The 16,938-nt window shown below is 36.4% G+C and overlaps 1 protein-coding gene across 1 annotated transcript in view; it reads left to right on the forward strand.

Moving 5' to 3' along the window:
• Positions 1-16,938, forward strand: part of PITPNC1 (phosphatidylinositol transfer protein, cytoplasmic 1) — a 44,707-nt gene that overhangs the window by 17,853 nt on the left and 9,916 nt on the right. Inside the window, exon 5 of the mRNA XM_009709574.1 lies at positions 9,667-9,762. Within this exon, the coding sequence (XP_009707876.1) occupies positions 9,667-9,762 (96 nt within the window). The remainder of the gene's footprint in view (positions 1-9,666; positions 9,763-16,938) is intronic.

The raw sequence follows: 16,938 nt of genomic DNA on the forward strand, positions 1-16,938 counted from the left end.
GGGGGGGGGGGGGGAGTGTATTACATTACCAACTATATGAGCATTATGTAATTTATGCACTTTTTAATGTTCACTTCTGCTTTTTGGCAGTACTTTAATTCAGAGCAAGCCCACACCTTTGGTTTTGGGAGGGTGTAGACTAGTTTTCTGGTACATTATAATGTCAGCAGTGAGAAGACACGTTCTGTACTGATGCAAAGCAGCGGAGGAACTGAAGCTATTTAATCAGTCAATTTTCAATTTTTTTCTGTGTGTCAGCTTTGTGGCTAAAATACTATGAATCAAGCCCTGAACAGTACCCAACCAGTGAATTTAAGATAAAAGTAACACAGAGGTAGGATACTCAGATGATGTAAATCAAAGAATCTCTACTCTGCTTGAATCCAGCTCTTCAAATGTAATTTTTACCAGACTGCCAGTAGGGTAATATTATATTGCCTTTCATATTGCAGTACCTGAGTCACAGACTAGGTGAGTATTTACCACGATTTCATTGACCCTTACTTGAACTGAGGAGGAGAAAGAGAAGCTGAATTAGAGGGCTGTACTCCAGCCCTAATTTCCATGATTTTGTAGTTCTGAGAGCTCTGCTGTTCACTAGCATGAACACAATAAACCAAGGGAAGATCTACATTTTTTGCTGTTGATCCAGTGACATTGATCTGGTGACAGAGATCTGGCTGGTACAGCACTGAAATGCTGGAAGGTTAGTAATACGGAGAGATAGGATTGAGCCTGTCGAGAGGCTTCTGTTAAACCAAACACCTTGGAACGAGGACTAACAGTCAATCTTGTTTCTATGCTCAATGGGTAGGCTTAAACCTCACTTAAGAAAATGCAAAGTGTATTCCTCCTTCATATCAGTCAAGTTTAGAATAAATTTCACTATGTTTGCCTGGTCAGAGAACAACAGGAAACATAGCATCCATTTCTATAGATTTCCATAGATACACTATATTTTTCTTCATTGCAACTGTCAACCTTAGCTGATGAAGAAATAATTAATCCGAAAAATACTTCTGTAAATTTTGCAGTTGTAATGCAAAATATACTGAATGAATATTAATATTACAGTAATGAGGGTAATAATGCATGTCTAATTTTAACTCAGCTATTTCTAGATAAATTTTTTGAGATCATACAGGTTTTTTGAAATCTTTGAACTCTGATCTATTCTTTGTTTCCATGCTATCTAATGAAGTAGATATTGATTGTGAAAAGCAATAATTAGATATGAGGATACTAAAGATAATGCTATTGATTAGTGGAAGAAAGCAATATAAATGTTCTTGAGTTCCTGTTGTCATTTAGCAGGCTAGTATGTTACTAGAATTATTTCATTTAACATGTTGCATTATCTGGTAAAATTCTTCCTAATTACTGCAATATATCTTAATGCAAAAGTCCTCCTGGTTTTTCTTCCTAATTGTCATGGTAGAAGAAACTAGTGAAAGATAATGATACCTGCTTTGGAACTTGATTTTATTTTGTCTTAGACTTTGTCATCATTTTAACCTATTTTAAATGTGCTTAAAGCACTATTGTTCCAACGTGTTAAAGTTAGCACTTGATTTGCAGAAATATAAACATTGCTGGAAGGAACAATGGACAATAAACCCCTTTATTTAGATAAAACATTGTGTAGATGGTAGTAGTGCAGTACCATAAATCCATCCAGTTGTGATTTCTAGCACTGCAGCCCATCTAGATGTTCACAGGGCAACTCTCTCCTTAGAAAAACAGAGTCAGTGTTGGATGAACATGTTAGTACATCAAATATTGTCACTGCTACCTTGCAGCTTTATAGCTTCATTAATAGTGTTAGAAACTAGACCAATAAATCAGGCCGTTCAGTGTTTCTTCTTACAAGTCTTTTAAAAAGTAAACTACTTAGTTTAAAGAGAAATTTTATTTTTAATTATACTTTTATTTTAAATAACAAAATGGAATTTCTAAAAATTAGATTGTTTTATAAAATGTAAATGACACTGGAGGTCGTATCTGTAGAGTACGTGAAAAATATTGCCTCTCTATTGCATCTTTAGCTGCTTATGTAAGTCAAGGTTGCAGTGGGAACAGCTGGAAAGAGGGAAGTGCAGGTGCCTCCGACAGGTTCAGTGAACACAGACCAGCTATAAAACAGCCTATTAATCACTCAGTGCACACCTCTTTTCACATAAGACAAATCAGCAATTAGGGAATTTGAACATAGATACACAAAGTCTATATTTTGAATATCAAAACCGTAAGTTAAATACAAGAGAATTCTTAAGGTTATCTGATAAATTAAATGGTCAGAAATCACAGGCAGGAGTGGTATAAGTTACTGCTTATTAATTATTATTCTGTGGTTTTCATGAGCAGACTTTGTTAAGCTCTTTTTATTTGGGCAGATATTATTTTCTTTTAACAGTCTATTAATTGGTCAGTATTTATGTCGCATAAGGCTCATTTTATTCTAAATGGTGTATTGCTCTCACTTTTCTCCCATCCCTAGTCTCACTATTTCAGTGTACACTACAGACACACATTTTGGTTTTCTTTTAATTTAGTGGGGAAGGCACCAACTTAGGCTTTCTGTTGATTACAGAGGATCCACCACATGGCTCTAGTAGATGTTGTAATCAGTGCACAATGATCTCATGCACTGCAGCTCCGTCTCTGTTCTTGCACACCACAGTCTAGTCCTGGTGAAGATTTCTAAAAAGCAGTCTGTAGCTGAAGGTAGAGGAGAGGTAAAGTGAAGGCAAACACTCTTCAAGCAAATCACGGAATCACAGAGATTTCAATTTCCCTGTTTGTTGCAGAAGGATCATTATGTTTGACTGGGTTTTGTTGTTTTGTTTTGGTTTTTAGTCCCCGAATTTATTTCTGCTGATATTTGGGCAGTAAATTTCTGCCATCTGGTAGTGTCTGGGGAAAGTAATAAAAAAGTACAGCTTGTAAAAATTATCCAATACTTGTCAGTAATGGAAATTCACTCTATGTAAAACTTACAGTGCCTTGCTCTTTGTAGCATAACTTTTTGCTCTGGAAAACTCAGTGGCTGGATCTTGGTTATTAAAGGATAACATGCAAGATCTTAAAAGCGCATAGTCTGTCTTTTTGTTAAAAAGCCATGATATTTATTAGGAAGAATAACATTATTCTTATGGGTAATGAAGGTGTGGAATAAAGATGTTGAGGCAGAGTTATATTTCAAGATGACAAAGTATGGGTATCATTGGGCAAGTTTTTTAAATGTAGGTCTCAGTAATGGTGGTAAAGACATCAGAGCTACAGCACTAATTCTTTGTTGATCAAGAGAAAAAAATATTATCAATGTGTTTCTTGTCTTTCAAACATAGTATTGAAAAGGCATGTCTCAGAATGACTGTTTGCTAAATGAAAACAAAATGTAGTTTTATATTCTATATAGTTATAAATTAACAGCAGTATCATTTGACACATTAATAGATTGAGCATGCTAAAATCAGCCAGCTGATAGCAGATATTATTTGATATGTAACCTAAGTAAATTGCAGTGCCATCATTTAAGGTTAGAAAAACTTTCCTTGACAGTGAGTTCTAATTCTGCAGCCCTACAAGTGACCGAGTATACAGTATTGGATCATTCATCATGCTTCATTCTTTGTATGCATTTCTGAAGTGTTGGTTGTGAAACATTTGACTAAAGTAAAATAAATTTTAGGTATGGCCAGCTAAGAATAAAAGCTGTTTCTAGTTTTGCTGGTTTTAGGGTGGTTTTTTCCCCTATTTTTGTCTCCTGCCTTAGTAACATGGAACTAGGTTGTAACAAACTTCAATATAGCACATGTAAATTAAATGGAAATTCACTATTTAAGGAAACTGCCATGAAACACTGATTTCAGTTGAAATGGATTCAGCTGTGCCCTGGTATAGCCTCACCACACTACAGGATATCATTCTGTAAACTGCCTAAAGGATTGCTAGGCATCACTGCAAAATATGTCAAAATCAAAGGAAGGGTCACTTTTAGGGATCATTTTATTTGCACCTGAACTTTTTCTGTATCATAGTATTGAGTATCTGTTTGTCCCCTGTATAATTTGCAATGAAAAATCTTGATTTTTGTGAAGCTTTCGCCCTCTAATAAGTCTCGAAAAAACACAGGCCAACAAGTGGAGAGGTTAGCCTAAAATTCATTCCTTCTGTGTTGAACATAACTACAAATAGTATGTCGCAAGCACATACAGCTGTCGCAGAATGTAAGATAAGGCCCATACTGACAGAAAGTGTGAACAAGTAATATGGCTGTGCCTCTACTTTTTGATTTTTCTACATGAACTACTGAAGTTAATTAGTAAATCTAGCACTTGAAATAGATGTGACTTTAAAAAAATTAATCCCAATAAATATTATTGATAGTCTCTTATGGTCTTGGAAGCATAGCTACTTTGACATAATTACAGAAAAATACATTTCTCTGTTCAGAAAGTACAAATCTAAATGAGATGTTTTATAAGAGATGGAATAATAGAGGAATTGTGACATGGAGATAAAAAGGAGCAGGGAGCAATGCTGCTGATAAATGTAACTGCCTCTTCTGTGGCAGACAGTGATATTCCTGTGTCGTTCAGTGAGCCACATTTACTGCTCTCAGGGCGAGATTCAGTCTTTTTCCATAGAAGAATTGCTCCCAATTATGTGTGTCCACATAAATAGTTTTAGCCAGTGAACAGGTTTGAAATTGGTCAATTCCTGTAATCTTTGCCCAAGTAGATCTCAAAAGCAAACTAACGGACTTCGGGGTAACCGAGGTTGGAACATGATTTACTGAATAAAATTCCATAGATCAAGTTCTGAGTAGGTGTTCTTTTATTTTAGACCAAATTTTCCTTCAGAAAGATGAGAGCTAAAGTGGACCAGATGACACAACCTGCTAAAGGATGCTGTAAAAATAAATTGGAGACTAGCCAGTAGTTCTGATGATGGCAATCTAAGGAGATGAGAATTTCAAGGTGGAGAGTAGGTTTTGTGCCAAATTTTACTTTTTTTAATAGGAAAAAAAAATTATTTTTGCAGTCCTTACTGCAATTATACTTCCAACTTTCACATACCATGAAATCTAGATTTAAACCATCCTACAAATATGTATTCTACTGACAGAAAGCGGTCATCATCATACAAATTGCTCAATACCTGCAATTGACTACATTTCAGGGATGGGATAAAACACAGAGAAAACCCCAAAGCTTCACAGAAATATCAATACTTGAATTAAACAAGAAGCATATGTGTTGCATATATGCATTTAAGCTTGGGGGCTCTTCTAGCTGCATACTATGTTTTTTTCATTTTCCTGAAGCTTAGTGACAATGAATGAATCAATACAATAGTGAGAAAGGCAGAGATAAATCTAATTTAATTTCAAATTCTAATGTTTAAAGATATTTTTTGTCATGCCACTCATGTCATAGCCTGCCTATCCCACTAAGATGTCGTCTTGTGATGTCCAGCTACTGCAGAGTCAAGATTTAAGTTTGTTGGGATGTCTCTTGGCTTTGTTGGCAGGGCAGGGAGAATGAGGAGGCAGAGAGGGAAGAACAATGCTTTCAGGCATAGATATTAACTCAAAGAGAAGAGGAAATTTGATTTATAGTAGAAATTCTCCTCTCAATAAATTACATTTCCACGTTCTACATTGAACAATGTAGTCATTTTGGCTTAAGTTTGTAGATAAGCACAGGTGTCTGCTAACTTAGCACATGGGATAATAATCATGTTTGCTGCCATATTACCTGCCTGTAATTAATTTAGGAGTGCTCTGCTTTTTTGGAAAAAAATCTTTTAGCTCTTACCTGTTTTGTTTCCCTGCCTTAGCTGCATTTCTCAGCAATGGCTGATGATCTGGATCTAACATAACAAGTAAGGAAGATGTAAAGATCTTTTCTCACCCAAAGCCTCACAAGGGATGGAAAAAATAGCATCCAGAAAAAACCACACCCATTTTCAAACTTGTTTGTTTGTAGTATTGAATTTTCTATATAGGTTACCTTACCATTTTCATCTCTAACAACTTGCCTTTATTTCTAAGTTGACCTCTTATTTAACTGTTTCCACAGGAAATTTTATGTCCTGTATTTGTTAGTGTTTAAAATGCAAAGTAGCTGCCTTATTACAGCCTTCTGACCACAAACTCCTTGTATGTAGGCTGGTAAAAAAAACCTTTTGTAGTAAGGACAGAGACAAACAACTTTCCAGCTGGTAATCCCTTGAATACCTTCTTTGCTCTCAATGATAGAAAAAAAACCATCACAAGATAGAATCATGTATTATGAAACACAGGTAAGCCAAACAAGCACAGATTTGACCCTTGGAGTCCCAGTAGTGAGGAGTTTGCCAGTGAGAATATAATCAGTGGGTTATCTGGCTTTATACTATCTACATCCAAACCAGGTTAGCGGTGGTGATTGGGCATAAAAGCTAAAGTCTGGATTAGCTACATCTGAACGAGGTTGAAGCCAGCAACCTAGCCTGAAGATAGAAGAAAAAGGGGAAAGGAGCTTGTAGAAAAAAGATATTAAATTTGTTGTTGACTTAGCATCGTCTCATAACTTGACTTTCTGTTCTGTCTTTGGCTACAAGGAGAGGAGAAGTCACTAGCAAAGTATGTGCTAGGACATGTCATTGTAGGTCATGAGGAAAATGAAGGAAAGAAATTTAAACATACCAGCACTTACATTCCTGCAGTATCCTGTATGATCTTTCTTTCCTGAGGTACTAGAATCATCTGCCAAGGGTTTTTTTTGGAAATTTTCCCCAAAAGAAACTATTCACAATTGTAAAGATGACCCAATTAAAACCTTTCTTCCACTTTTTGTCATTCTGTGGGTGAACTAGTCTAAATCATGATGAGTTTTCATTCTTCTTAGAAAGTGGTAGTGTATAAATCTTTGTCTGTTGTAAAAAAGCTGTCACAATACACTCCCCCCCCAAAAAAAAAAAAACAAAACGCACAGCAAAAAGGACACTTCAGCCTGAATGTTACTTTTTGTTTTCCATTTGATTGTGTGTTTCAGTCTCAATTAATTACTTGGCTTCCAAATGTAAAGCCTGTCCAGTTCTTTTCCAATATAATATTTAATATTCTGCCTTTCTACATCATCTTCTTAAGGATACAGATTGTTCTCACCATTCATTTTCTGCACATTTGCAAATACAGTTACACAGATTGGGAGCCTTATGCTTCTTTTCATGGCTTTTAATCTTTTCCTTTAAAACTTTCAAATTTCTTTAGTCTCTTTGATCACAAGTGCAATAACCCCATCCTCCCTACAGGTTTTAAGACATTCCCAGATTATGTGGCTAGGAGACACAATAAAAGAATTAGAGCTAAGAAAGAAATCAGTCTTGTTCTCTAATGACTTGTTATTTTCTACTGCTGATAGAATGAGAAGATTAAATCTCTATCTGCAAATGAAGAGAGAACAATCTAAGAAGGGGAGAAGCATAAATGATTAGACAACAACTTCTGCCAGCAAAGGGAAGCAAGAATGTCATTCAATGAACTTTTGGAATGGAGGAAATGGTCAGAGATAGCCTAAGCAGCAAATAAGGCATAGTTGAAATGGTTGAAAAATTCCTCCTGTTTTTGACAGATTGGCAAAGGCATCTGTCATCCCCACTTCTATCAAAGCATTTTAAAGAGAGAAAAATAATTTAAAACTATATTACTTAGAGGTGCAAGATATGTGGATCAAGCCTGTGACAGAGCAGGGCATATTTCTTCAGATAAGATATTGGGTAAGAATCTCAATTTAGGTTCTTGCAAATGTGCAGAGAGATGCACGCGCCTAAATTTATTAGGCTTGTACTTAAACCATATACTGATTCAGAGCCTCAGCTCACCTGGTAATGTCCATTTAAGAGAAATCGCCATTATTTTATTGAAAGCTCAGAGATTATGGTGAAATACATCTTGTTCCAGAAATAGTTCAAATGATTTCATCAAGGGACTGCTCTGTATATCTGAATTTGTTTAGGGAAAAGGCAAGCAAAGCAGCTTATAAAAAGCAACCTACATTATATGTATAAAACATAACAGTTACTTAAAAAATGTACAGCAATTCTAAGAAAGAGCACTACAGGGGAAGGACGTCTCAGCTCAAATTTGTTCAAATAACCAACATAATTTTTTGCAAAACAAGGATTGGAGAAGGAAAATAAGTACACAAATAAAAACAGACTGGAGTTTCCCTTTGTTCTGTTCTTCTGCAGTTTCAGACATGTTAACATTTTATATCCAGTTCAGTAAGCATTCATTGTTGCCTATTTTATTCCAGTACTGTTAACTACCAAGACAAGTTAAAATTGTAGAGTCAAACTTCAGCTTTTAATTTATTTGAATTATAATATCCTGAGCAATGTTCTTCTTACCAGCTGGTATACTTGTTCATTGTAGTCTATTGCTTGGTTTGAATGCTTTAAATGGGCAGTCGCATTTCTTTCAGAAATAATAAAGTAGCATTCTTGTTACTGAATAGTTGCTGGCATTCTGTATTTTTAACTGTTCCTCTAGGATGAAATGAAATGAAATGAAATTAACAGAGGGCAGTAGACATTTATTAACAAAAAAGAAAAGGGGGAAAAAAAATTTTTGCTTCCTGGAAATGTTAGCTACAAAACATTGTGCCCTAAAGGAAAAAACACATTGTTAGCTTGTTACTGATCTTGACAGTGTATGCATAACTTCCCTGAATTTTATGGCACTAATTCATTATAGCCTTTTAACTAGTCACTATTTCCAAGTCCCAGAATCATGAGTAGAAATGTATTGCAGACATAGCATAAGTCACATGGGTCGCTAAGATGCCTAAATAATTAAATTATGGACACAGGCATAGAAGTATACTACACTGCAGATGCAAATGACCTGCATTTTCAAAGTACACCCATCATTTGCTTTGCATAGAACAAGCGACATGGTGTTCAAAACCAGGTCCTAAAGGATTAAAATGAAAATAAGCTGTATGTGTGCACAAATGGATAGTGGAAGTTTCCAGCTTCCAATGAGGGCAGTTCAACCAAAATTTTGATTCTCAGTATAACAGCAGCTTAGCCTGACTAGGTCACACAAAACACCTGCATTTCATCATTGTCCCTAGAGTGTGAAAAGTTTAGAAACACCCAGAGTACAGAAAGTCCGTTTTTTTACACAGTGATGGAATCTAGTTCAAAGATCAGAGAACACAGTAAAACCAATCCTAGTTGTTGACTTTACTATTTTTGACGGAAGTCTCCGTTCCAAAAAGTGCAAGGAAGAACAGCAGTGTGAGCAGTAAGTGCTGAACACAATGTGTTATACTGAACAGTCCGCTGTCTCTTGATCTGACATAGTGGATTGTTCCTAAAAAAAGTCTGTGGCATAATTCATTCAAACTGTTGTTAATCTTGCTTAGGAACACCTTGTTTATATATGATCTTGAGAACACCCATTTTCTTCCCTTTGATGTCTGCAGTAGGCTAGAGAATGTGACTGTGTCCCTGCAAAAACTTCAGTATCTTACATCAGAAGCTGTTCAGGCAGAAGCCTAAAATACATTACATTGCACAAGTCATTGAAATTGCTTGTAACTATTATTCCAGGTGGATTTTGTAAGGGTGGTGTTCTGTTACAGTGTTGAATTTCTTTAACTCTTGCAGATTTTTGACAAAGAAGCTAAAGATCTGGAGCGAGAAGTCTGCTTTATTGATATTGCCAGCGATGAACTTCCTGAGCGCTATTATAAGGAATCAGAGGTAAGAGACAACTTGATTGTGAAATGGTGAAGAAGGGAATGTAAGAGGCTGCAGGAAAGCCTTGATAGGAATCAAAATAATGTCATTTTCATATGAGATCTTGCTGGTCAATAGTATTTAAAAAGCTTTCGATTAGAGGGCAAGCAGATAGCAAACTCTCTATCTAGGTTGCCTGACACTTTCTTTTGCAGATGATTCCTCCAGTCTTTTGAAATGCTTTCGTACCCTTATCAGAACATATCCTGTACCAGACCTTTGATATTCAGCTGAATTCATTCAAAGTTGAAAAAGACTCTTCTTTGAATCGTGAAGCTCAATTAAGTGTTTGCAGGTCTGAGCAGTTTAAACATTACTGTTGTCATTATTTACATCCTGCCCTGAGTAAATGTCCTGGTTTTGGCTAAAACAGGGCCATTTCTCCTTTCAGTAGATTCTCCTTCTGTTAAGTTTTTTCTAAGTGCTCTTTCTAGAGTTGACTACATGTTTTTCAGACAGTCTGCTTTCAGAATTGATAATACTTGATGTTTATAGTTGTTACTAATAAGTCACGCGAAGTGTCTAAACCCAGGCAAAGGACAGATATGCAGCAGCAAGAATAGGGTTGATGCACAGTTGCTCCAGGGCAACTATGACACAAGACCAAAAGGGACTGAAGCGTACTACATACTGCAGTAAATCTGCCAAAGAGCATCAATGGCAGCAGACACATTCACTCTCTTAAAATTCCCTTGAAAATTGCTCCCATGTATATTTGATAGTGCACGTGTCTGAAGAGCATGTTTCTTATAGGTCAATGCAATTCACAGTTTTGAGATCAGCAACCACCATGCAAATGAAGATGAGGTCTCAATATTTTAACCTCAGACTTGAAAAATGATGGTTCACAACAAGTAGCTAGAGAGGAATGATCAGATCTATGCTTGCATTTAATTTTGGAGATATGATTTGCCTCTGGAGCCAAGTATATATTCATAGCTGGCAATGAGTGTGGTGGCTGTTTGGCTATACAAAATGAGGCTACATAATCATTTTTAGGATAGAAAATGAAGACTTGCCAATGAATATATTTCTATACCATAAGAGACATGATTTTCAGACCAAAAAAGTCAGGTACTTGTTATCTTCCGTTTATAGATCCTATTTCAAATTTTATGTACGGATCATAAAACAAAATTGGGTCTACAGTAGAATGAAAAGTAATTTTATTAGTTTCCTTGGATAATGAAACCCATCTGTTTAGTACCAAAAATTAGATAACACCTCATGAAACAGCTTATTGTTCCAATCATCTTATCTGAACTCCATGGTCTTCTGGTTCCATTTAGGAATGACTGCTGCTATTGAACGGGTCAGCATTTGACTGCGTTTTAAAGAAATCATGTAAGATTTTTCATCTCAGTGTGTGCACTTCCAGAAATTGTAAACATGAAGGTAACATCTAGCTTTTCAGCTTTCCTTCCCATTTTTAATAGCCAACTATTAAGTATAATTTCCACGTGATTAATCTTATGATATAGAAAACCAGCTTGATGTTAAGCGAGAAAAGAATTTCAGAGTCTTTGTGTTGTTATTTCAAAGACAAATCTAGAGACCTGATTCCAAGCAAAACAGAATTTTATATGGGTTTAAACATCAAAAATAACCCAGCATCTGTTGTTTTTTCTGTACTGGTGGATGGTTTGTACGTTGGCTACCAAATTCTGTTTCAGAATTCATATAAAATAGTAAGAACACCTTAGTCTTTAAGTGTGCACATACTGTAATTGATATTGAATTATAATAGTTGAATTCATTATCTTCCAAAGTTTACAAACTATGGGGGTTTTATGCTACCATATGATGAACATGAAGCTAAATTTCCATTTCTGATGAAGCCTCTTACATAATTTAGGGACTATAAAAACATTTTTATGTTTGTAAATGTAATTTCCGTCTGTTTTCAATCAGAACAGCATAAAAAAGTAACTCTATGTAAATGAGAAACGGTCTGTGTTTTCCAAATAACAGTTTCAGAGATAACTAAAAACCATTTACTGTAAGCTTTTGAAAGGTATTTTAGTTACACTAATAACAACAATTTGGCTGCTTTTAGATCATTTAATCTGAACTGATACTAAGTTTAAAGATTAAAAGTGAAGTAAAATCCTCAGGATTTAGGAATTAGATCCCACGGGATAAGTGTTCTGACTCCCATCCAGGAAGACCAAGGAGAATGATTTTAACTTCAGGCATGTTAGTAATCTCTTCATTTCAATGGATCTTTCACATGTTTAAAATTAAGCAAGTTCTGTATCAGAGTCAGCATACTTAGCACCTTCTAGAAACGACCTTTAAAGTTATTTTATATCCTGACAAAAGTGCTTCCCTCTTCAATTTCTAACAGCAAATTTCATTATTTAGTTGTATTACTGTATATTATTGAGGTAGCTTAAATAATTTAAACCTTTCACAAACTACTTCAACTGCTTGCTCTTTGTCAGTGCTTATGAGCCTGCTTGTAGACGGGTGATCTCTGATATGATCAGGCAGCACTAATTACATAGTTGCTATTAAGCTAGTATTTGTGATTTCCATTATTTCTAGCTTTAAAGTGTTCAGTTATCCTTCATAAGCTGTTTGGGTCAATATCATAAGTTTTTCAGAGCCCTCTGTATGAAAAACTCCTTTCTACAATTTGACTGTGACCTTTCTTTGAGTTATTTGAGTGCATCAAATAACATATTGATTATAGCAGAATGAACCCCAGCAGCTTTAGCATTGTTTTTCTCATTTATATAAACAGAAGATATGGTTGTGTATGTATTACACCGATATCATCCACAGGGGTAATAACATTGCAGTTACCACGGGAGGGTTCAGGAGATATCCAAGGCACCCACAGCATCAGGCTCAGTACAAACAAGTGAAGCAACCGTTCTCTGCTTCCTAGCATCTATGATCTAAAAAATTATTTTTCAGTTGCCCTGACATGAATCTTGTAAACATATCTATATTCCTCCTTCCATTGTAACTTACATAATAATGATTCACACATAAAAAGACAAAAATGTATAAAACATCTTCATGTGTATACTATTCCATTTGAATTGCATAGCTCATTTTGATTTGCACTGGTACTGATGAGAGAGGAAAAGTGTTCCATCAAAATGGCATGACAGTTGAAGAGAAAATGATTGAATTCGACTTTGTGCATATCTTCTTTTTCTCTCCTTCTAAAGATTAACTAAAATTGAAAAGTAAAAAATATGGTTAGCTGGAGGCTTAAGGAGAGCTGTTGTTTCATTGAAGAACACTTTAAAGGAACCTCTGCCAATAATACCGAGTGATCTCTTGACCAGAATCATCTAAGTGATTTTAATTCCCTTAAGAATGGAGGGCTTATCTGTCAGTGTATGCACAAAAGGACTTAAACCACCAAATAAATACTGAATCAGAAGACAGTTTTGTTAGCTATTACGAACACATACAGAGCCCAGTTCTGTCTGCAATGGAGGTATACTGATTTCTGCTTTCAAAAGAGTTGCCCTTGTAGAAGACTGGAGGAGGTATAACTGCAGCAATTCCGGGTATCCCAAAGCAGATGACTTAATTTTAACTTAATGACCATCTACAAACTTCGTTGTGAAGCAGCCACCAGAACACTTAGCAGTGCTGCCACATCTTAAGTAAAACTTTTTTTTTTTTTACAAGCATAGACCTAAAAATCCTTAAACTTTTAAGAAGTTTAAATGTGAGGTTCCAAATTGAGAAAGCCTGAATCTAGATCCAAGCTAACAGGTTTGCCTGTTTTTCTGTAAGGAGTCACATATGTTTCCAAATCTGAATGTACGTATTACATTGAATACAGAATTTTATATTTCTGTAGAAACAATGTACAAGCCTACAGGTAAGAGTAGTTGTACATTTTGTAAAGTTGTTTCCTTGTGACTTTACCGTCAATGAATATGTATCACCAGCCACCATGTATTCCCCATATAGACATATATATTCATCTGAATTATAGAAAGGAATCAAACTGAGCTATGCTGAAAAGCGAGGGCCTCAAGTGAATCATTCACTGAAATGAAACATTTACTGTAGATGTGAGCTACTGAGCAAAATGTTCTATGCGAACATATTCAAGTTCTCAAAATTAACAGTGTTTCATTTCCTGTTTATAACAAAGCAGTTGAGAGTTGGACAAATGGAATAAACTTTTTAAGTCACCTCCAAACAGAAAGATTTCATGCAGCTGCTGCAGTTTTCTTCTTCAATTGCTGGCTTTTTTTACTTTTAACACAGCTGCACTGTAATAGGTCCAGCTTACTACTGTCCAGGTGCTTTCAGAATAACAAAACCTCTGTCACATTACAGAGCCAGAAGATTATGGTAGTTGAAATAATACAGCTGCCTCAGCCCCAATGGTGAGTGTGTGCAGCATGTCAGTACCGTAGTTCAGTACAGGGCATAGCAAAAACAGATGAAAATATAAAACCTAAGAACAGCTGATGGTGAAATGCCAGATCACATTAATTAAAACCATGAAGGATTGGTTCTGAAATTCAAGATTAATCAAAATGGTCTTCAGCTTAAAGGGGAAAAAAATTGACTGTACTTCAAAAGCACAGTGGTGGATTATATTGCAATAGGAGTCTGAAAAAGCGAATCCATGCATTAAAAGGAAAGAATCTGTTTCTGGGACATCTGAGTACCTTCTAGTAAGAGAATAGGACGCATGGCGTAAGCATAGTGCACTTTCACCTCTGGAGAGCATACTCAGCTTGGGGATCTTGTTCCGTGCTAAAATGGCCATACAAGCAGCAAGGAATTTTTGCGACAGATCAGTGACAAGGCTAACAGGATGTTCCATGCAGGCTTCCAGCATACAGACAAAGGAGGTGTTGCCAACTGCAGAAGAGTATGGCATCTTCAAATCATGCCTGATACCATGGCAAAGCTAAAGGGAAAGCAGGCCGACTCAGATTTGGAAGTTTTCTGTAAACAACGAATGTATTCCATTATTTAAGTAAAAAATAACAATTCAGAATTAAATCTGAAAAGGCATTGCAACAACCCCGTGCTGTCTTGTCAACATGTTGGTATTTGCCTCCTGGAAAGGAAGTTACGATTCCACATCTGATGCCCATGACATCGGCAGTCCACGAGGAAGGTTAAGTAAATAAATGCTAAATAATGGAATCTCCAACAATAAGCATGCTGAGCCAGGAGCCGCCAGACGTGCCCTAAGTAAGAAACACTGGGGAGGTGCTATGTTTGAAACCATGTCCATCACACTGTGGCTTTTATTTTATTTAATTGTAGTTTTACATTTTATTCTCAAATAAGCCCAGCTCCTGGGTAATGATGTTTCTGCTATGTTAGCAGAAGTGCTATTTTTAAATCACTCTGCACCTGGCAATGCTAATACAGAGTAGGTTTTGCTCCTCTGTAGCAAAAAGATTTGCCAGATGGGCTTTTGTAATAAATTGTGTCTGATAAAAGGACGAGAAGGTTATTTAAACAAAAAGATTTTAGCTATGCCATTACATTTAAAACAGATTGAGGATTTTGCCAGTAGATAAATTAAGGGGAAAATAGTGAATAGACACAGTATTCTTTGGATGATGGCTTCTCTAGAAAGGAAGGCATGGGTGGCTAAAAGCAAAAATAAGGCACGCACAAAATCAGTTATCTAAATAATAACATAAAAATGGGGTCAGACCAAAGATCAGCTTGCCCAGTTTCTAGTCACGGACAGAAGTGTTTTGAACACATGTGCCACAATTCCTGCCTCGAGAGCATGCTTCTTCACTCTAGGCTGGTGCCTCTGATACATGTTTTGCAATTGCCATACCTTTCACGGGAAGAGTAAGGAACAGCCATGATCCGGTACACGCAGGTGCTCAGCGCTTCCTCCTGGGACCTGGAGAGATGTGAGCACAGCACATGAGTCTAATTTGTTCTATCTGACTAACCTAATCAGTGAGCTACAGCGTGAAAGTCAGGAGGAGAAGCAGTGCTGTGTACCAATATTATTTCTACTTGCATTCAACAGAAAATTATCATCCCTGCTTCTTTTTTGGGTTTTTTTGAATGACCTTACATGCCTAATTGCAGAAAGGATTCCAGGCTGTGAATCTTAATCTGGCAATCTGAAGCCTTGAGTTAGGCACATAAAATCATGCTGGGTTGTGGCTGTCACGTCAGAGTTCTCATTGATTTCCGTGGGCTTTGGATCAGACATTGAAGAGCAGAAGATTAGCAGTTCTGGTGACACCAAAGGTTCTTCTGGCATGGTATGCTCCCTGTGGCTGTGGCCAAGAGCAGAGGCCTAGGAAAGGTGTAAATACATGCAAAATATAGAGATAAATATAGACATTCTTCCCCTACATACTTCCTCATATGAACCATAGCACAAGCAATTGCTGAGCCAGAATTTGTGTCTGTCTAAAATAGTCCAAGACGTTTTTAAACATCTAATTTTTTAGCATCCAGGTAAAAAGCCCAGTGGTGTTAGTTTTGCTTATGATAACGACTCACCTCTGTAAAACACTCACACTCTTGAATTGATGGCCCAGAGATTAAACTCTCAAGTTCACTTTGCTTAATGTTCCTGTGTATCTTACATCCCACTACTCAGCTTATACACAATCTTTGAGTTTTAGCTCACCTGAGCAAGCACTCAGTAAAATCTTTAACATCTTGATCTTTCATACAGCAGTCTGGAAATCTATTCCTCTGAATTCTTTCTGTTTCCTGGCTTCCATTCATCAGTCTCCAGTTTTATAGTATCAATATGTTAATGTTTTCAGAAAGGCAGGAATTTCCATAAAAGCTGTAAGGTGCCCATACTGTCCATCATTGCCTGGCTCTTTGCTTGAGACTGTCCAGCCAATTTGTGACTAAACATCATGACCTAAAGAAAAATGGACATGATTAAGGGAAGCAAAGGTGCCATCTCTGGGTGCTGTTAAAAGAATTTGCAACTAAGAGTGATGTCATGGATGAATTGCATTGCAGTAGGTGGATTATTTGCAGGCCACTAATTTAAGAACAATTTCCACTATGAATGCCCTTGTCTGCTGGGATAACTTCACAAAACCAAACCAAAACAAAACAGGGCTTTCACAGCATCCAGAGGGTTCTTGCATTTTGAGCAAGACACAAGTTTTACGCATGACTTAGCAGTCATGCAGG

The sequence above is a fragment of the Cariama cristata genome, unplaced genomic scaffold (genome assembly GCF_000690535.1).
Source record: "Cariama cristata isolate BGI_N322 unplaced genomic scaffold, ASM69053v1 scaffold19000, whole genome shotgun sequence".
Taxonomy (NCBI): Eukaryota; Metazoa; Chordata; class Aves; order Cariamiformes; family Cariamidae; genus Cariama; species Cariama cristata.